The sequence below is a fragment of the Topomyia yanbarensis genome, chromosome 1, assembly GCF_030247195.1.
Source record: "Topomyia yanbarensis strain Yona2022 chromosome 1, ASM3024719v1, whole genome shotgun sequence".
In the NCBI taxonomy this organism is placed as follows: domain Eukaryota; kingdom Metazoa; phylum Arthropoda; class Insecta; order Diptera; family Culicidae; genus Topomyia; species Topomyia yanbarensis.
In genome coordinates, this window is record NC_080670.1 from 146,780,106 (window position 1) to 146,802,284 (window position 22,179).

Consider the following 22,179-nt stretch of genomic DNA (forward strand, 5'->3'; position numbering starts at 1 on the left):
AGCAACAGCTGCTAACTGGTAGTAAGAGCCAGTCACCGAAATCACGAAAGCGAACCGTCAGGACACCGAGGATACATCCCGATCGGCACGCCCGGCCCGGAGTAGCGAAGCAAAACGGACAACCAAACCTGCCCGCCTGCGGATCCCCCAACTCATAGAGGATAAGCCAATAAGAAGTCCAACCGATGTTGGCCGTAACCAGGACACGGTCCTTTATGTAAGTAGTCAAATAATTAGTTAATACGAACAACAAAAGGTCCAATTCCGATTGGCATCACCGTAATAGTGAGTAAAATTAAGAGTGTATCAGTGAATAAATTTTGACTGGTGTGTAGTGAAAAGGCGTTAATTATCTATTTTCTTAAAAAATAAATTCCCATCAAAATTAGTAAAAAAAGTCTAGATTAAATTTCTATTTCCACAAAATAATGGAAAACCCAGCACCAATTCCTGTGGTTACACAGTTGACCATGCAACAATTTATTGAATTAGGAAAACTACCAGATTTTATTCGTGATTTGCAAAATTTTGATGGTAAGCCAACAGAACTATTAGTATGGCTTACAGATGTTGAGGGCATTTTCTGCATGTACAGAGATGCCGGAGCCACGGAAGCTCAAATTGATTTAATTGAACGCTCCGTGAGACGAAAAATTAGAGGCGAAGCAGCCGATTTTCTCAATTCGAATAACATTGTGCATGATTGGGCACAAATAAAATCGACGTTGCTTCTATATTACAGGGATAAGCGTGATATAAAGACATTGGACTTCGAACTAACAACTATTAAAAAGAACTCCAATGAAAGTTTAGGCAGTTACTACTCCAGGGTGAACGAACTACTTTCATCCATAGTAGCTCAAATTCAAACGGAGGAAAAACTGTTCCTCCATGCTAATTCACACATTGAATATTTTCGAGAAAAAGCAATAGATGCATTTATTCGAGGGTTAGAAAAACCTCTGTCATTTACTAAAAACATTCAATCCAAAGACGTTAAACCAGGCGTATCAGTTTTGCCTAGACTACCACAATATGGATACCAGATCGGCACCCTTCCGAAATGAACATTTCACCCCAACTCCCAAACCAAGGGATTTGGAAATCAATAGGCTTCCTCCTAGACCACCTCCAAGGAGATATCCATCTCCACCAATTCCAGCCCCAAGGAATTTTCCACAGATGCCATCATTTGGCAGGCAACACTTTCAAGCCAATCCTTTCACCCAAACCAGACCTCAGTACCAGCCTAATCCATTCCAGGCACCCCCACGGCCTTGGGCTGCGAAACCATTACCGAAACCCGAGCCGATGGATATTGATCAGAGTATGAGAACACACAATGTGGACTATGGTAACAGGCCACCAATGAATCTTAAAAGACCACCGCCGATATCGGGGAAAGCGTATCCGTACCCATTCAAAAAGCACGGTCATCCTATCGATACCATTTTTGAAGATCGAACAGAAGATCTCTATAATTACGAATATGATTATTACGACGATTCATATCCATATTATGATATGCAATCACCGGCAGAACCGGAACCTAAATTAGATACGCAAGAACAAGAACCGCAGCAAGACGAGGCTACAGCCACCCATTTTTTAGAATGGAACTCAAGTTGGTGAAACCTATATTGCTCTACATCAACTTGAAGACTACTAGTGGACAGTTCCCCTTTTTAGTAGATACAGGAGCAAACATTAACTTAATCAATCCAAAACTTGCCTGGGCCTACAAGGACAGCAGGCCGTATAATTTCAATGCCGAAGGCATCACTAGTGCTAACGGTAAATTTAACGCAACCTCTGCGATAAATATAATCTTTTTTTATCCGAAAATTAATTACGTTACTAAATTTCTGTTACATAAGTTCCATTCATTTTTCTACGGAATCATAGGGACAGAAATACTGAATGACTTGAATGCAAATATTGATTTTCCTAATAGGACTTTGACCTTGTATTCTGATAATCAGAAACTTGTCATTCCTCTCTGCGAATATTCTCAGACAAACTGTACTTCCAATAGTGTTTTTCGAACAGCTCATCTTACTGAAGAGGAGCAGAATCAACTAAGAGTTGTCCTCGACAGCTCAAAAGAAGTTTTTCATGAAACAAATGCAAAATTAACATGCTCAACAAACGTTGAGTGCACAATCAATACCACCGATGATATTCCAGTTCATCAGAAGGTATATCCTTACCCTGCTGCCTATGCAGACGAGGTAAAAAAGCAAATCAGCAAACTCCTGGAAGATGGTATTATTCGACCATCTCGTTCAGCGTGGACGGCACCAGTATGGGTTGAAACCCGATGCCTCAGGAGAGAAAAAATCCGAATGGTGATAGACTATCGGAAGGTGAACGAGAAGACAATTCCCGATAAATATCCAATGCCCGAGATTGGGGGGATTAGATCAGCTAAAGGGTCAAAAATACTTCACCACCTTTGATTTAGCGTCTGGATTTCACCAGATTAAAATGAGGGAGAAAGATATCGAGAAAACGGCTTTCGCCATCAACAACGGGAAATATGAGTTCACTCGAATGCCGTTCGGCTTGAAGAACGCTCCTGCGATCTTCCAGCGGGCAATTGACGACGTGCTAAGAGATCACATAGGGAAAATATGCTATGTGTACATCGATGACGTCATCGTATTTGGAAAGACCCTAAACGAACATTTGAAAAATCTTAAAATAATTCTAGAAACACTAAATAACGCAAATCTCAAGATTCAGTTGGAAAAATGCGAGTTTTTGCATTCTGAAATAGAATTTTTAGGATTTCTTATCGGTGCTGAAGGAATCAAACCTAACACTAAAAAAATTGAAGTTATCAATAGGTACCCAGAGCCTAAGAATCTCAAAGAGCTTCGTTCCTTCCTTGGAATGATGAGTTATTATCGAAGATTTGTAAAAGACTTTGCGAAAATCACAAAACCTCTTACAAACCTTCTTCGGGGGGAAAGAAATCCCTCATCAAATAGAAAAATTTCGCTCTCGAGTGATGAAAAACGATGCTTCGACAAGTTGAAGAACGTATTAAAATCGTCTGACGTTCTCATTTACCCAGATTATGGGAAACCTTTTATTCTCACAACGGACGCATCTGATTTCGCTATAGGTGCTGTCCTATCCCCAGGTGACATCGGCAAAGACAAACCGATTCACTTTGCTTCCAGAACTTTGTCTTCAACGGAAGAAAAATACTCTGTGCCAGAGAAGGAAATGCTAGCGATCTTTTGGTCTTTGCAAGTATTTAGAAACTATTTATACGGGGCGAAGTTTAAAATTCTAACTGATCACCAACCGTTAACGTTTGCTTTATCTCCAAAAAATACAAATGCAAAACTCAAAAGATGGAAGGCATATTTAGAGGAGCATGATTATGAAATAGTGTATAAGCCAGGAAAAGCAAACGTGGTGGCAGACGCCTTAAGCAGAATTGTATGCTCCCTATCAGCAACCCAACATTCAGCCGAAAATAGCGACGACTTTTATATACCTTCGACTGAATCGCCAATCAACGTATTTCGTCATCAAGTGGTAATAAAGAAAGGACCTGATAAAACAATAACAGAAACCCCATTTTCAGGATACACAAGAATTACAATTTATATAAATGAAATTAACGATGATTCATTATTACAGGTACTAAAAAACCACTTTATCTATTCTAAAGTAAATGGTTTGTTAACAGATGAGAACACAATGGGAAAAATGCAAGAGGTCTATAAAAGACATTTCGGACAACAAAATCTGTTAACAATTCGTTTCACTCAGAATATGCTTGAAGACATAACAGAGGAAGATGACCAATGGAATATCATCCGCACTGAGCACCACAGAGCCCACAGAGGTGCACAGGAAAATAAACAGCAAATATTTCGAAATTATTTCTTTCCAAAATTAGCTCAAACCCGGTCAGAAACACATAACAGAAATATTTCAAAACTATATCTCGCATTGTTACTTGTTATAAATTTCTGTTATTTTAACTACTAACGAGACCTAATTTAAAACAAAATATGTTACAAAAATTGTGTTCTGTTATAATCTTGTTATTTCATTCTGATCGGGAATGGTAGGAGATTTTATCACTAACTGTCAGATTTGTCATGAGTGCAAATATGATAGAAACCCGATAAAGTTTCCTATACAAGAAACACCAATTCCAAAGGCTCCATTTGAAATAGCGCACATCGACATTATGTTTTTAGAGAGTCTTCACTTTTTGACATATGTCGACAAATTTTCAAAATTCGCTCAAGTCACACAAATCGAATCAAGAGCAGCCGTCCACCTCATACCAGCAATAAAGGATATTCTCTTAAAGTACAAAGCACCAAACACACTTGTGATGGATGGTGAAAAATCCTTTATGACGGGAGAGATCGTTAATTTTTACAACATACACAAAATCAACCCATATGTAACCGCCACCGGACGGAGCGAAATGAACGGAACCGTTGAACGTTTCCACTCAACGCTCCTAGAAATTTACCGAATAACAAAAACTGAAAATCCGAATCTCTCAACTTCAGACCTGATCCAACTATCCGTACAGAAATATAATTCTTCTATTCACTCCTCCACAAATTTCACTCCTTTGGAAATAATTCTTCCCTCTCCTCGTACACCGGACATTATCGAAAAGACTTACAGAAACCTACTACGAACCCAGAAAAATGCGTTGAAACACCATAATAAAAAAAAGAAACCTGTACCGATCGAAGAAAATCAAGACGCATACGAGACGACCCGACAAAGACTTAAACACAAGAAAAGGTTCAAAAAAATAAAAATTTCGAAAGTTAACAAAAGCACAATTACGACTGACGATAACCGACGAATCCACAAAGACGACCTGAAAATTAGGAAAATATAAAACGTGACTTCTACTTCTACGTTTCAGACTACTACTGCTACTATGTATTCAACCAGACCAACTTCAATCGACACAAGATGTGACACTCGACTTACGGGACGTAGGACGTCAACCAGTCGTGATCTTCGATCAAGGCGAGGCACGGATCAAACTTGACCACACATATTACATTCATCACTTCAATCTAACGACTATTAGAATGCAAGTAAAAAGCCTTAGAGATCAGTTTGAAAACTTTAGCAGAAATCAATTTTCCGACTTAATAATAGAAAAATTTAACGAAATAGATTTTGCATTAAAAAGCATAGACCCTATCAGACGTCATAAACGTTGGGATAGCTTAGGCACAGTTTGGAAATTTATAGCTGGCAGTCCAGATGCCAATGATTTGAGAATCATCAATTCGACCATAAATAATTTAATTATGAACAATAATGAGCAGATCAGGATTAACCGTGAGATAAACCTACAATTGAAGGAAGCAATGTTTGAAACGAAAAATGCAACCAATCTGTTTAACACAAGATCAGCCGAAACTTATTCCACTAAGATTTTTTTTCATTTAAACTACTTATCAAAGAAATTGAACCAGATAATTGATACAATCTTGTTAGCTAAATTAGGAATAGTAAACGAAAAAATTCTGAGCCAACGTGAAATTGATATTTTAATCAATGATTTAGCTAGGGAAAATATAACGGTTCATACTGCTCTGGAGGGAATGAATTATGCGACGACATCAGTGGCAACGAACAGTTTGGAAATTGCACTCATAATAAAAATGCCAAAACTCGACCCGAGAATATTCAACAAAATACGTCTATACCCAATCATTCACAAAAATAAGCAAATTCATATAGATCATCGATTTTATCTAACTCACAAAGACGAGATTTACTCCATAAACTCAGTCGAACCTACTATATTCGACGCAAACGAAATCAAATTGGACAATTCAACCTGCATACCGCAGCTATTGAAAGGAGAACAGGCAACTTGTAATTTTACCACCAACCCAGTTGAAGAAGAAGTTATTTTTCTAGACAACCAACACTTGTTCATAAACACTATGAAAAATTTCACCCTTTCATCAAATTGTGGCCTAACAAACAGAAACCTGACCGGAGCATTCATCGTTTTCTTCAGAAATTGTCAGTTATACATCAATAATGTTTTATATAGCTCAAGAGTGAAAACCTTACCGGGAAACCCAATACAACTACCCCTAGACGGAATCGATGTGAATATGCATCAAGAGATTCTAAACATCAGCCTGGACCATTTACATAAACTCCATCTGGAAACGAGGAAGGAGCTGGATGTTATCCGGCTATCAACGAACAGTATAAAGTGGCCAACATTATCCATTTTCGGGGGAATTATGTCCCTACTTAGCTTAATCGGTATAGCATTTCTCCTTAGATTTCTCATCCATAGATCAGCTACCATAAACATACAACCTGCAACCAGGACCACAACAGTCGAAGATCCAGTACCAGACATCCAACCTAACATTAGACGTTTGACAATCAGAGAAGTGATTCGTACGGAACCTCATCTCTCAGGAAGGACGAGTTAACGATGAAGCCACGCGACTCAGGTGCTGACGTCGAAGTTCCTCGAGACAACCGGCAAACATCGCAATCGCCAAGCTAGGCATTTTTGTTAGACGACGACAACGTGCGACCCAATCGATGGCAACGTGTGACCGGATGGATGGCACCACCGCGAGGATTGCAGAGTTAGCAGTATTGAACTGTAGTTAGGGCTAATTAATTGAAATAAATTCATTCGATGTGGAACGGTAGAGTAGTGTAGTTGTATTTTTTAAAAAGAGTATCACAAACTCTTTTTGTTAACTCGCGCAATAACTGAATAGTCACTCAGGTCGCTGGACACCTTTGGTTATTTAGTGCTATAAATTTAGTTCCAATAGTTGGAGTCCTATGAAATTTTGAAGAAACATTTTTGATAGAAGGTACAATAAAACACAAAAAATCGATTTTCTGACACAATCAAGTAGGTATAAGTTTATTTAAAAGGCCCGTTTCACCCCACCTCCTGTTTCCGTGGCAAACTGTTTGGTGCTTTCGGAAAAGTTGATCTGTTCACACTAGAATGAGGGCGAGAGATATTGCAAATAAAATGTAACGATCAATAAACATCGTTCATGAATAGCAAGAACGACTATCCGAAGACACCTTTGATTTGGCAAAAATTCATCTCTCACCTAGCCAAACAAAAGCTGAAACATTAATCGGAATGGGTGCACCTCAATGCCCATGCAATTGCAATGTGCTGAATGTATAGAATACATCTCATTGCATCAATCCAACCCCTCGAACAATGGAATGCCTACTTGTGAAAATAGGCTCCCAAGTATAAAAGCTCTCATTACCAAGGGATTAAACTCGATGTCAGAGTTGAATGTTACGTTGGTTCGCTCTCAATTACGACAGCGCGTGGAGAGCGTAATTGAAATTGAAGGTTGACATATCGAATAATTAATTGTCGACAAGTTGTAGAACTAGTCATGTTTTTATTTTAAACATATTGGGCAGCGCGTGGAGCGCCTCATTAAAATAGGTCGACCTACGATCGATGATGCATGCAGCATGCATTAGTTCGGTATCAAAGTTTTTGTTTTGCTTCTAAGAAACTGACAATAAAACCTAACCCAGCGGGATAAATGTGAAATACTCCTTTTTGGGCGAAACATCGAATCGAGTGCCCCAGTGTTCGTCTTACCATTTCAGTCAATGCGTTGAACGTGAGATGATATTAGAAACATAGTGAGTGAGAATGGGTTGCACGCCCTACAACAGAGGCGCTGCTGGGTAATAACGTGATATAATTTCTTCTGACTGCCGGAAATGCGCGCGACGTGCTCTGCCGAAGCATCGATGGCTGGAGCGGTAATAATGGGCTACGGGAAGTTAATAGGATTATTATGGCAGTTTCGATTTTTCGCTTTCTCATTTTCTGATCCAAGCATTGTGCTCAAGGGAGATCGGTCGTCTAGAATGACGAAAAAGGTTTGTTTTCGAGTATTGTTTTTTGCATAATGAAAACAGTACAGTTTATAAAACTTTAAGATTATTTGAAGGACAATTTTAAATAGCATGAATAGATACTAGTCAGACTTATTTTCAAACTGATGCGGACACGTCGTAGCTGAAATGCTAGTATCTGTTTTGATAATGAAAAGCAAGTGCATTTTATTATTATTAATGTAGTATAATTAAATGAAAGAACTCTGTCTTATAATGGTCAATTTATTTGAACGACATGCAGAACGTCAGCTGCAACTAGATTCTCGCATCACCAGCATCGCCAAACTATTTCTAATTGGCATTAGCTTGGACGTTAACAAGAATTCGCTGTAAGCAGTGGCGGATCCAGGGGGAGGATCCTGTGGGTCCAGACTGCTCCCGAAAATTGTTAACTTGTTGAGAAATGTTGAAATAGTTTCTATTTCAAATTCATTCTAAACTCAAAATCATTACAAACCGGGTTCGACCACCAAAACTGTTTTTATTTAAATGAGGTTATTACGAATTACATATTGTGCAATGAACATTTTAAAATCGAAATTTTGGACCCCCTCCAAATTTCATTTCTGGATCCGTCCCTGGGTGTAAGAGAGTGACGTTACATCGCATAGTACATAGCATAGACGTTAAAAATGCTTAAAAAGAATTGCTTTTCTTTTGATGTAGTTGAAGATTTTTAACTTATCGATCACGCTGCGTTACCGATCAGTGGCGTTCACATTCATTCGTTACAGGGTAGTTCAGTGAAGCGACTCGTACCTGTAGTATGTAATTGGTTAGAATGGCGGAACTTGTATTTTTGTTTGTTTTGTGTTTACTGTTAACCTTCCTCCAAACCTACTGGAGTAGTGATAGGCAACAATTAGACAGTTTACCACAAGCACGCAGCCAACGAGCCAACAGGCTTTCACCTTTACGCCAAAGAAAACTGCAAAAGTCGCGGGCGACCATTGAGGGCGGAGATAAGCACGAATGAGATGATTAATGTCACAAACTAGCGACAATCGAAATTGGGACAGATCGAGTATAAAACGGAATAGTGTTCTTTTGGAAACAGAATAGAACGAAATGATTTTCTTTCAAAAAATATTTCACGATGGTGAAATGTGGGATGCCATATGGTCGCTTAGATTTGCTGTACCTATTTGATTTTACGATACTACGATAGTGAGTAAACAAATAGAGAGCAACACTAAAGTAAATTCATTGGCTCAATCTCAATCAATTTCAGGATACCTACACATGACGCGTCCCATCTTTATACTGAACGTTTCTCTTTTGCACATATGAAAGCGTGCGTGAAAGCAAACCACTCTATAATAACCAGCAGTTTTATTTTTCAAACGAAATTGTGGGTGGAATTCGAATAAAGGAAAAGCGTACTGAATTCAAGCGAAACTAAAGTATCTGCTACCAACATTGCGAAGCAGACGAAAACAGGCTGAATATCGGATTCGTTGCATTATTCCAATTTCGCACCCAATCAACATCGAAAAAAATGGAAACAACTCGATACAGAGCTAGACGGTCGGTGTAGCATTTAAATTAATTATTCATGCTAGCTTATGGTGCGCTTATCGCAAATGGTAATTTATGGCCAGGAAGTGGATTATTTTTTATTCACTAGCACATTATAGTATGTACCTAAATAAGTAAATGGACAATACTGTTCAGAGTAAGACGCTAATCTCTTGAAATGAAAATTTATGGTGAATTAGTATTATTCAGACTGCATATCCAGTAGGGTGTCCCAAAATGACATCATGTTAAAAGGTCATCGGGATCACTTTTTGAATTAAAGTTTAGGATGTTATGACCACTTTATTCTTCAAAGTGAATTTACTAAAACGCTCCATACTGGCGGCGAATATCGATTTTTTGAAAAATTGGCTTATTGTGGGTAACATTTCAAATTCATGCCTATTGAAGGGCTGTGGAACTGTCTTAGATTTTATCATCTTTTTTTATTTGTCTGGAGATTCAAATGGATAAGTCTGGCGAGTTATTTTGTACAATTTTTGGATTACAGTCGTGATTCGCTGGTTGGACACTTTTTAACTGGACCGCTTTTTAGGTGGACTTCCGCTAGTTGGACCGTTGTCCAACTAAAAAGCATCTGAACGTCAAAATCTCACGTCAAATTGACTTTGACAATCTATCGAACCATCTTTTACACTACTAATGTCTTCTTTGGAGAGTTTTTTACATTTATCAGTCGGTATAACTAGCGAATCAAATTCGTTAGTTGGACATAGGCTGTGGCCCAACCAACGAATAACGACTGTATAAGATGGGCAAAGCCGTTACAACTGCAGGTAGAAGTGCAGTTTTGGATTTTTCGCTAGTTTTTCATCAAAACTGGGTATCTGCAAAATTTTAAAAGTATAGGAAACACTTCCAATAGTTAAGTCAAGCATAAGGGCGTAATTTTGTTGAAGAAAGTGTATGGCTAAGGCTAATGGGATACGAGTTAATTAAAATTTTGTTATATAATCTTTGAGATTTCTTGAGCGTTTTTTCAAAACGTCATATCTGCAATGAGTTACTCTCTTTGTTTACTTTCTCTTTCGATTTTTACGGCGTCACTGTAACACTTTTCACTTATTTTACAGTACAGATCGAAAGACGGTGGTTTTAACTAGCATATTATGCAAAGAGTTGATGGATAAATGTTAAAGTGACCGAATTATTAACAAAAGAGAAAGTAAACAAAGAGAGTAACTCATTGCAGATATGACGTTTTGAAAAAACGCTCAAGATTTTAGCTATTCATCAAAAATAGCACTGCTCCAAAAAATAAAACAATTCAAGTGTGCTTAGTCCATATATCCTTTGTCGGAAAATTGAAGGAAAATCATGAAAAATGGCGTTTTCCGTTTGTCTTTAGCACGTGAGGGTCGGGTTTAATGAGAATTTAATGATTTTTGAACCATCAAATATAAAAATAACGATAACTTTGCTAATGACACCAAGTCCCTAATTGATTTTTGAAGAGTTATTTCTCCACAATAACTTCTAGGCTTATTTATCAACATGCGTTTTAAACTGCTGCAAAACTTTTTTGAAAAAAGGCGTCCGGAATTGACTATTTTGGAATTATGTGATCTAAACCTTAAGGTGAAGCGATGTCTAAAATAACAACAAAGGTTCGGTTATGTTCGGATATGTTCGGGTTACGTTCAGCAGCTGTGTGCGGCTAGAACGTACTATACCGATAGGAGATGACACACATACACAAGCGTATCGTATTTTTGCACCACGTGTTTGATTTGTTTTGAAAAATAATAAGGTACATTTTCCGAACGAATCAGAATTCCGTGAAGAGAATCTATTCATCTGCATATGCTAACATGCTTACATACAGTGATACAATTTCTAAGCAATCTGAGATAAGACATTTAAGTTACAAACGATTTTGTCTTGCATTCAAATGCAATGTTTTCATTTTGACGATGAAATAAAAAGAAGAAGCAGAAACGACGCAGCCATTTTAGCTGCCACCTTGTGACTGTTTTCAGCATGTTCTTAAAGAACAGTTTTACAACATTCACCTCACTCTTCTGCGTTTTTCTTCACTTTAAGGTACCTAACCATGGAAATGAAAACTTATATACAAAATCTGAATACGTCATTCAATTCAGCATTCATATCTTGCCACTAACCCGACATTTTTTTTTATTTTCGTGATTTTCAACCCCGATAGCTGGTTATTAATATATCTGATAACACTGTTCAGTTCAACACACGATAGGGGAGGAGAACAAAAAAAAAAATGGCGAAAGGTGGTGAAGAAATTTTTGAAAAAAAAAATTGGAACGGGGCTTCACAGTTTAAAGTCAAAGTTTGTATGGAGAACTAGGGTGGTTCTACATGGCTAACATCTTGGTGAAAATATCCATTTTTGATTGAATTTGAATTTTCCCAATGAACTGGGCTTGGGAGTAGAACAAACTCAAATGATGGCAGGGATTTAGGGTTCTAACTAAATTACCGCTAAGAAGTTTTTGGAAAAAATTGGAACGGGGCTTCACAATTTAAAAACAAATTTTTGTGAAATTTTTGAAAAATTGTATCTTTTAGTTGAAACCGGATATTTTTGATCGATTTTTTCCAACGAACTGGGCTTGAGAGCAGAACAAATAAAAATATGGCAGGGATTTAAGGTTCCAACTAAATCATCGTGAAGAAATTTTCGAAAAAAAATTAAACTGAACTTCACAGTTTAAAACCGAAGTTTTGCGAATTTTTTTAAAAAAAAAGCTTCTTTTTGGTGAAAATGGCCATTTTTGATCGAATTTTCCCAATGAACTGGGCTTGGGAGCAGAACAAATAAAAAATGGCAGGGATTTGAGGTTTCAATTCGATTGAGCTAAGGACTTGCATAGATTACTTTTTGATGTAATAAGCATTTTATGTAAAACTTTATGCGGAAATTCAAGATGACCATTTTCATTGATATCTGCCCTGTAGAACCACCCTAGTTCTCCATACAAACTTTGGTTTTAAACTGCGAAGGCCCGCTCCAATTTTTTTCAAAAAATTATTTCACCAGTGGTTTCATGGGACTCCAAACTTTCGCCATTTTTTTGTCCTGCTCCCAATTTTTTTTCATTTTGTTTCGTATTGTAATCGGCCTATATCAAAAGCTTATTTTTTCATTGAAGTAAACGATTAGCTCAAAATCTTAGTAAAGAGAAGGAAAATTGTACTTTCCTAATGTGGGTAACGTTTAATGTTCATTGCTTTGCCGAGTCATTCAAATTTCTTTGAAATCGGCGCGATCTAGTTATTCTGTAGAGTAGAACCCATCCTGATTCCAATGCCAGATAAATAGTCACATTCGCATATAATGTTTCTGAAGGTACTATATTCAATCTTTCCTATTAGGAGGTTTCAGCCATTTCGTTCCTTTCGAGTGTCATGTGCCTTTCCTCTAATTCAACGTGGATTCCAGTTCGATATATACAATTTGCCTCGTCGAGTCAATAAGAATTTGTTACAGTCATAGACTAGTTTTGTTTGGATGCTACAGGATTCGAAAGCTTTAAACCATTAATCAAATGTTTGTCGATTTCTAATAAAATATAAAATTCATAATCGACGAATAATCGTAGCTTATATATTATTACATACACGATAATCGAGTAAAAATGAATCGATTATTTCGATTAATCCAACATCACTAAATACACTTTTATGATGTGTTAGAATCTGTCGAATTGTGTACGTATTTGGGGCTGATACGCTAGAAATTCTTTTCTTTTGCACAATCTGGTCGAGAACATCTTAATATATGTTAGAAAAGGTTCTACTCAGATATGAAGAGGAAAACTCTCGTTCTAGCTGTTTCGAACAATTTCGGTTGTTCTATGCCTACACAAGCTGATCGTGAATTTTTTTGCCTTTTTGCATTTATCGTATCGGTTGGAATCGGGATCTTCTATGTGACCACACCGGTGATGATCGCCCGATATCTGGATTGCTGCACCAACCAACCAGTGCTGCAGCGACCAACGAGCAACACGGCCGCAACAAAAACACCGGGCGGTGTTTCAGAGGGGTGATGTCGTCAAAATAAATTGCGCAAATAAAATTATTCCTTTTATTATTAACCCATTATAACCCAGGGGTTTCAAAAAGTGAGCCAAATGCAGTGATATCTTCAATTCCACAAAAAAATGTATCAAAGATTATGGGAAAAATAAAATCACCGCTTAAAATGGTTTTGAGAGTGAAAATATGTCGTGCAAAAAATTTCGCACGATTAAATAAAAACAACAAATTTTAAGTTGTTTGACATATTTCTTCGGATTTTCTGATAGACAACACTTCTTTTACACCTGTAGGAACGTTTTGTCACATAGTGGAACTATTAGCACGAATTCCAACAAAAAAGTTCAATTAAATGTATTGCTTACTTTTCAGCCGCCATTTGCCCCAACTATACACGGTTCAAAAATGTAAACAAAATTATAAAAAATGCCAGTTGTCTTGTTTCACAATAAAATATGAGGTGCAATAATCCCATTAGTGCAATAATAAAGCAGTTAGATGCCAAAATTCTGCAGTAAATACGCATTAAACGTTGGATAGTTCTGCGTATGAAATTTCATACGCTAGGATATAATGGGTTAAAACTCTCCCCCAACAAAAAGTGAAACCAGTATAACAAATGTCTGGTTTTTAAGTGTGATTTAGCTGTGTCGTCTATTTTTTTGTAAAGTGAGCCGCTGGTTTCTGCTCATATCGATTTTCACTCAGAGACCTTTGGTGTTAAAAGGGTTGAAAACCTCAAAATGGTGCAAGAAAATACCGAGCTGTAGGAGTGAAGTAAGAACCATGCGCAGATGGAGCAGATCCCTTTTTTGATAGAGTACGTTTGCTGCAATAAAGTAGCCTTCGGAGCAATTTATTTTGGCAATTAAAGCGCACTTTTTGCTTGCCGGAAACATTATTAATGACAAATGATAATTTTTATGCTTTAGTAGTGTGGTGAATATCCAACCCGGTTTCTCACACTACCGTTTGCGCAAGGTTCAGCACTTTAGTGTGGTTACCACCAGACCCGGTTCTTCTGCTTTGCGGCGAAATGGGACAAAGTATCGGGGACTGTACGGATCAGACGAGGTGCATGCTCTGTGATGCAAATGATGGGAAGCTTCTCTACATGCCCTTATACAAGAAGGCGATTCCAGGACAACAATATTGCAGATAACCCAAGTGAATGCTAAACACTATGGGACCATTGCTGTGGTAGATAACAGCAGATAAAATAGGACGTAGCGATTATAGAGCCGCATGGAGTTACTCATGATAACGATAACTGGATAGCGGATAGTGTTGCGATACAAGTTATGGGCAGATTCCACATCCGTGAAGTAGTCGAGCGCTCATTCGAATGAACCCTTCACTAAAATCAACAGTGTTTTCATTGACAGTTGTTATGCACCACCATGATGGACGGTGGGTTAGTATACCCTGATGCTGGTTGTACTAACCAACAAGCTGACAAGTGGAAAGCCAGTTTTCATACTTGTAGAGGACGAAAACTGGAAGTGGAAGACAATAAACTTCGACAAGGATCTTTTCATTGAGGTCCCTTGCATAGACAGCGGAAACGTTAACGCGGGTAAGTGATACAATACTTAGAAAAAAAACCAAGGAACAGAGGGCGTCCATCCTACTGTGGAACGAGACACCAATCTCCTTCCAGGCTGCCTTCTTGAAGCCAGTAGACGCGTTCAGTGAGTCAGAATCGGAACAGATAGCGAGGAACGAACTGTAATGTACCGTGCATCCAGAAACGTTCTCAAACGGAAGATAAATGTGAGAAAATCAAACAGCTACAATATATTGTATCGAGAAGCTTATGCCAATCGAACGCCGGCGACTAGAGCGGGTAAGTCACGTCTAATAGCCAATGGTGGGTCGTTGGGCCAGTGAACCAGCAGTTACGCTTCACCCGGAATTGCGAACAAATCTCGGTACCTACCGATTGGCTCGTAGAGTATGGAATCCACCACCGGAGACTAGATCGAGTATATCGTTATGAGGCGAGGAGATAAACGGCTCATGAAAACGAGCATTGGTATCAAGAGAAATACACCGCCGAGAAATACACAGTGGCAGTAAGGTAGTTCCACCGCCGCAGATTGCCCGAATACATTGTGGCAATCTGGAAGCTAAGTAGCTCATGAAATAGACATCGACATCCACTGCAAGTTACAGTCGAAGTAGGGTAGATTTACCATCTAGGACATCGGTACCGAGAGAAATTCCGCTGCCTGAGAACAGAGAGAATCAGAGTAGTGTAGTTTCACCACAGACTAACAGACATCACACTCGAAAACTATTCTTCGCCCGCTTTAACGGTCATTTTAAATATATTTGTAGTTGGGACTGTGGCCACATTTGCAATTATGACGCCGCTGACATATAAACAAGCATATGGAGGATAGACAACTAGTAAAAAATTATTCCCAAACCTGAGGGTAACCCACCAGCAAATGAGTTTTTGGGACCGTAAAAAAGGTGAAGTTAGTGTTCTGGGATGGATGTTTTTTGAGGGAAATCCCTCATAGTGTTATATCTGCTAGTCTGTGGTTTCACCGTACGGAAATATCCGAGGTTGATAAAGCTAGAAGCTAAAGGACTTGTGGAAATGTACCGCTGGAAAATATCTGCGTGGAGTTCGGAGCTCAATGGTACACATTTGCAGTATTCGTTAATTTTTTACCGAACTTTCAACAGATGAACGTTCGGTATTCACTTCGGTAAATTAATTAGTTACAGAACCTTCGGTAATGGCGTTTTCTAATCATCTGTCAAAAACTACCGACAAATCCGGTGATTTCAGTAAAAAAGCTACCAAACTTATTCGGCAATTCCAAAAAGAGCTTCCGGACTTTTTGATACTATTATTTTTCATTTACAATTAAAATCGTATAAAATTGAACGTGTTTCAGGTTTGTTTCAATGAATGAGCACTTACAGAAACATCGGATGAGCCGCCTAATTTGTTCCTTCTACTGCTCTATTTCCGGTATCCCCTCAATATCGCGGTCGTGATTACTAAAACTGAATCACAGAAACAAACGGTATGCATAAATTTCAATCGAACAAATGGCAGCAGTTTGACAGTTCACTTTCATTGATTCACCGAGTTTCGGTAATGGAGCAGGGATGCCAAGTGTTTTTCCAAGAAGTCTATGAAAATTTTCGAAAAAGGCTGGAATTGTCTGGATGGCCAAAACATTTTTTGAATAAGCTTTATTTTATATTTATGTGCTGTATTTGTTGCAATTTACTAATGAAAATTTTTTATAGGTTAACAATATATTTCGGCTTTCTGAAAAATCAGTAATTGCGCCGCCAATCTGACCAATTTAAATGCTTAATTTTCAGCATGTAGCATATGGATTAAATTTGAGTCTCTGAGCTTTCAGTATCTTGGATTACTGAACTTCCAGCTGATAAAAACTCATTAAAATTTATTCACATTTAGTGAAAAAAAACTTTGGTACGTCGTATTGGAAATTTTTTTTTAAAAGTTTTATTTTGAAATCGTAGGCAGTTCAAAAATCAACGATGCATTCTCGTAACTCATTGTATTTTTGAAATTGTCTGGGTAATTCTGGGCAAATTTTCTGAATTCTGGATCAGACAAACACAAATCTGTATGTCTGGACGACGTTTAAAAATCTGGAAGAATCCAGATAAATCTGGAAGTTTGGCACCCCTAAGGGCATGTTCAGGAGCGTTTTATTTTATATAGGAGTTTCAAAGTAGAACTGGAACTGAAACATTCACATCCCCAGCAGAGCGTTTTGTTTTATTATTTCGAACAGTTTTGTTTCAAAATTTAAAACTATTATACGACGCCGTTCTTTTTGTTGCTGATTTTAAAACACTGTTTAGAACTGTGTTTTAAATACATGCAAAGTTTTCAGCAGAGACACTTAGAACCGATAGACTGGGGAAAAATAAATTTGAATACAGTAACGGTGAAGGCATGGCGAGACATGAATTTTAAGCTGAATTGAACACCCACTAAAACTGCTGCTGGGGACAGAAAGTTCCAGTTTTAAAATTTTCAGTTTTATATTATAGAACTGTCAAAATTATAAATCTAAAACTGAAACTCTCCTGAACATGCACTAAATTTTTCGTGCGGTAGGCAGATATCACTCTGAGGCACATCACGCGGTTGGTGCTCTCCAGTTTCTGTAGGTAACTGGTTACTCTCAGTGTTCTTGACCATGACGGGCCGCCGTACCTGAGGATAGATACGGCAACGCCTGCCAGTAACCTACGTCTACTGGCGCACACCTTTGTACCTGTTGGACATCATCCTCGATAGAGCCACAACAGCAGTCGACGCTGTCTTGCATGTATAATCGACGTGGCTGTCGAAGGTCAGCTTGTCGTCTATAATGACTCCGAGAGACTTCAGACTCCGCTGTGAAGTGATCGCGACTTCTCGCACATGGATAACTGCATGTTGTGCCGACTTGCGGTTGTTGACGTTAACTACCTCCGTCTTATGATAAGCGAGCTCCAGGCCTCTCGCGCTCATCCATTCCTCCACCGTGTTGATCGCGTGTTCTGCGGTTAGTTCTACCTCAGGGATTGACTCCCCGTAGACCTCCAAGGTTACGACGATCTTGACCCCAGGAGGGAACTTCAGTCTCAGAACCCCGTCATGCATGAGCTTTCATAGCACCGGGCCTAGGATCGAGCTCTGCGGAACTCCGGCGGTAATCGGAATCCTTTTCTGACCGGCATCGGTCTCGTATAGCTGTACGCGGTTCTGGAAGTAACTTTCCAGGATCCAGTACAGACCCATCGGTAGGCTAAGCCGGTGTAACGAGATCGCGATGGCATCCCAGCTTGCTCTGTTGAATGCATTCTTCACGTCAAGTGTCACTAACGCACAGTATCGAATGCCTCGCCTTTTTCGTTGGACCGCTATCTCGGCAGTCTTTATCACTGAGTTGATAGCGTCCACTGTGGACTTACACTTCCGAAAGCCAAACTGGTTGCTTGACAGGCCGTCCGTACCTTCTGTGTACGGGGTTAGTCTCTTGAGGATAATCCTCTCAAGCAATTTGCCAGTCGTGTCGATCAGACAGATTGGTCTGTACGTCGATGGGTCGCCTGGCGGCTTCCCGGGCTTCGGCAACAGCACCAATTTCTGCCTTTCCCATCTATCGGGGAAACGGCACTCGTCAAGGCATCTCTGCATAGCTAGCCTGAACACATAGTTGATCCTAAAGCGGATTGCTAAATGATCGCTATGGGTGTAGCCTTCGTCTACCCTCCATTCCATGCCTGGAACCAGCCTCGGGTTGGCAAATGTTACGTCAATCCACGCCTCCACCCCGTTTCTATGGAATGTACTAGCGGAGCCATTGTCAGCTAGCACAGTATCGAGTTTCGCAAGCGCCTCCATTAGGGCTTGGCCCCTGCTATTTATACAGCGGCTGCCCCACTCCACTGCCCAAGCGTTAAAGTCTCCCGCTATGACTACCGGTTTCCGGCCCACTAGGTCTGACGAGAGCCTGTCGATCACCTGGTTGAACTGTTCTATGGGCCACCTTGGTGGAGCGTAGCAGCTGCAATAGAACACACCATTGATCTTGGCAATCGCAACACCCTCGGCGGAGGAGTGTATTACCTCTTGAACCGGGAACCGTCCCTTTGTACAGATTGCCACCATTCCAGACCCGTCCGACACCCAATTGCCTTGCCGGCAGAGGTGTTGTACGGGTCTGATAGGAGGGCGACATCTGTCTTCGACTCCGAGACCGACTGCCACAGCAGCTGTTGGGCTGCTGCACAATGGTTAAGATTTAGCTGTGTAACGTTCACGGCTTCTTATTTGCCTCACCGAAGGGACATGAAGGTCCGCCCATAGCATGATTACGGGCTTGCTTCTTAGCGGTGCAGATAAGGCACTTGTGCGCCTTAGTGCAACCCCGCTTCTTATGCCCCTCCTCGCCGCAGCGACGACATAGTTTGCTCCTGTCTGTGCCCTTACACTCGTAAGATTTATGGCCGGACTCAAGGCACCGATAGCACCTATCCACTGAAGGCGGCTGGGGTATGCTAATTGGGCATACCGACCAGCCGATCTTCAGTTTACCTTTCACGGTAACCTTTTTGGGCAGCCGCCTTCAGTAGCCTGAGGTAGGCTACTTGGGTGCCGGAGGGTCCCCCTCTAAAACGCACAGAGGCCCGCTCGATTGTCACGTCGCATTGCTCCTTGACGGCTGCGACGACATCGTCTGCGGTCGTGAACTCGTCCAGATGCTTGCACTGGAGAGTCATTTCCGCCCCTAACGACCTGACCTGGGCGCTTTCATCTAGGACCTCTTGGGCCAAGGCCTTTAACACCGCATTAGATTGTGCGCCTCGCTTCAGCACCAGCATTTCGCCTGTGTTGGTGCGTCTCACGCTGCGCACGTCTTACCCGAAGGCCGAGAGACTTTCGGCCCCCCTTATCGACTTTAGGACGTCGGCGTATTTGTCCTTGTCGGTTTTTAACCACAAGGTCTCGCCTCTGTGCTTGGCCTTCTTCGCGATACGATATGTATTTCTGTATGTCTACGTATTTTTGTGAATATTTTTTGAGAACATAAAATGCTGGTCTTCCAGAAAATGTAGCTAGTATCAATTGTAATTGATTGGTGTACGAAAATATGTAAGTCATCGCATCGAATTCAAAATTATATGTTAAATAATTAAAATTTCTGTATTTCTAAGAAGTATTCATTATTTTTTGAAAATAGTTATTCTTTCAGAAACTGTAGTTAGCAGCAAATAATAAATTATAAATGTGTAATGTAGCTTGAGAAAAAATAATATGCCGATAATCGATACAATTTCTTCGGATTGTCTTACTACGGATAATCGAATCATTTTCTACGGATAATCGAGTTACGGATAATCGAGACTACGGATAATCGAATGTGGCCTGTACTGGGGTATTGACTAGGTTTTTCAAGCAAAACTACTGTGAACTTACTTCTTACTGTTCATGTACGCTGGAAAACGCTGAATTGACCTAAACTGGCCTCTACAGAGGAGATGACAACTTTGGATGGTGAATGAAAAAGCATCAATTAGCATAGCCATGAAAATCCCACCACGTAAAAGTGAATGATTAAGGAAGGCTTTGATTTTGAATCATGGTTGGGGTGGATTGAATTGAAAGTTGGCATTTGAAAATGAAAATTTACATCACTGTCTAAGCATAATAGATGAAGAAAATGTTGGAAAGCAAGAGCAAAATCGCTCAAAAGTAGAACCATTTGATGGATCAAGTGAGGCTCCGAGTTAACTGCGGAAAACTCGTGAGCAAAAGAAAGAGGTGCATTGAAAGATCAATTTCCCTTCTCCTACGAAGTAATATTTTGATGCGAAAAAGTGTAAGGATTGCTTTAATGGCTAGACACGAAATTGAGTGACACAGTGCCGATACACCACAGATCAGGCTTTTGAAGCTTTTTATACCTTACTATAAAAACACACACACGGCATCCGGAAGTAATACCTAACGGTAGTCCCGGGAGACTGTTGACTGTTACAAAACTCGTTAAAACGGTGGTGCGTGTTATATAGAAAGTTGGCGCGCCGGCCAGAAAGTTAAAGAAAAACGAACATTACATTGATTTCGTCATTGGGAGAATACAACTCCAATTCAACAATATTGAACACAACTGTACAGCACCTAAATTGAGCTCTGAGCAAACATTATCGAGTCTGTTTGCAAGGCTAGCAGTATGTAGAGGAACTGAGGGTCACGCAGACATATTAATGATATACTCAACTATAACATGGCAAATAAAGTGTTTGACAACATGTAATAATTGGTGCTGTATTCCGTATGTTGGCTTTCGGGTGAATTAAGTCGTAAAAATCATTGAGCATTTTTTCAAAGAAATAGAAAAAATCTAAATATCTACTTTTTTAGAGTACTGGTGAAACGAGCAAACACAACATATCATAATTTACTGTTTCTGATATTTTGAATAGAGTGTGGTTCTTATTATTATAAATGTTCAATTAGAAGTCAAAATCATGTTCCCTAGAGTTAAAGCATATTATACATTTTCTAATATTGTTTTTGCATAAGGAGAAATATTTAAATACTTATTATACACAACTTGTAAGTTATATATTTAATGTGCCCTTGGTAGCATCAGTACCTCGATTGCACACAGTCAGATTGCGAGATCTGCACCAAGTCGTTGACCTTTCAAGGTTCTAGGAATTCCGTATTTAGCACCAGTTGCATTAACGTACATTCTGCAGTCTGCTGCATGTCACACTTCATCTAGCTGGACGATTCTCCACGTTAGACCGCCATTTCTATACGCGATACGTTCGCATAAGGATGCATCAATGGAATAAATAAAGACTCACCAGTACACGTACCACTTTTTAAACATTTGAACTTATTCACTCATAAATCAACTTACCTATTTTTTCAACGAAGATTTCACTTAAAATTGCAAAAAAACTTTAAATCAGAGACTTGTAAATTACATCAGCACGAAGATGTACTACTGATCATCAATGTTTGCTTATGTCGTTTTTGCTTGAAGCGAAACTGAGTCAGTTTCTAACCCCAACTGCTGTCAAAATGTATGAACTGACAGCGGTTGGGGTTAGAACCTCACTCAGCTTCGGGTTTAAGCGAAAACGCCATTAAATTGCACACGTGTGACA

General features: G+C 39.5%; 2 protein-coding genes across 2 annotated transcripts in view; one reads left to right on the plus strand and one right to left on the minus strand.

The window, feature by feature from the left end:
• Positions 1-22,179, minus strand: part of LOC131676734 (uncharacterized) — a 216,929-nt gene that overhangs the window by 103,133 nt on the left and 91,617 nt on the right. The gene's annotated exons all lie outside the window — the stretch shown is intronic.
• LOC131676002 (uncharacterized) lies at positions 2,488-6,550 on the plus strand. Its single transcript, XM_058955127.1, has 3 exons — positions 2,488-2,661; positions 4,911-6,386; positions 6,428-6,550. Exons 1-3 carry the CDS (start codon positions 2,488-2,490, stop codon positions 6,548-6,550), a joined length of 1,773 nt encoding a protein of 590 aa, XP_058811110.1.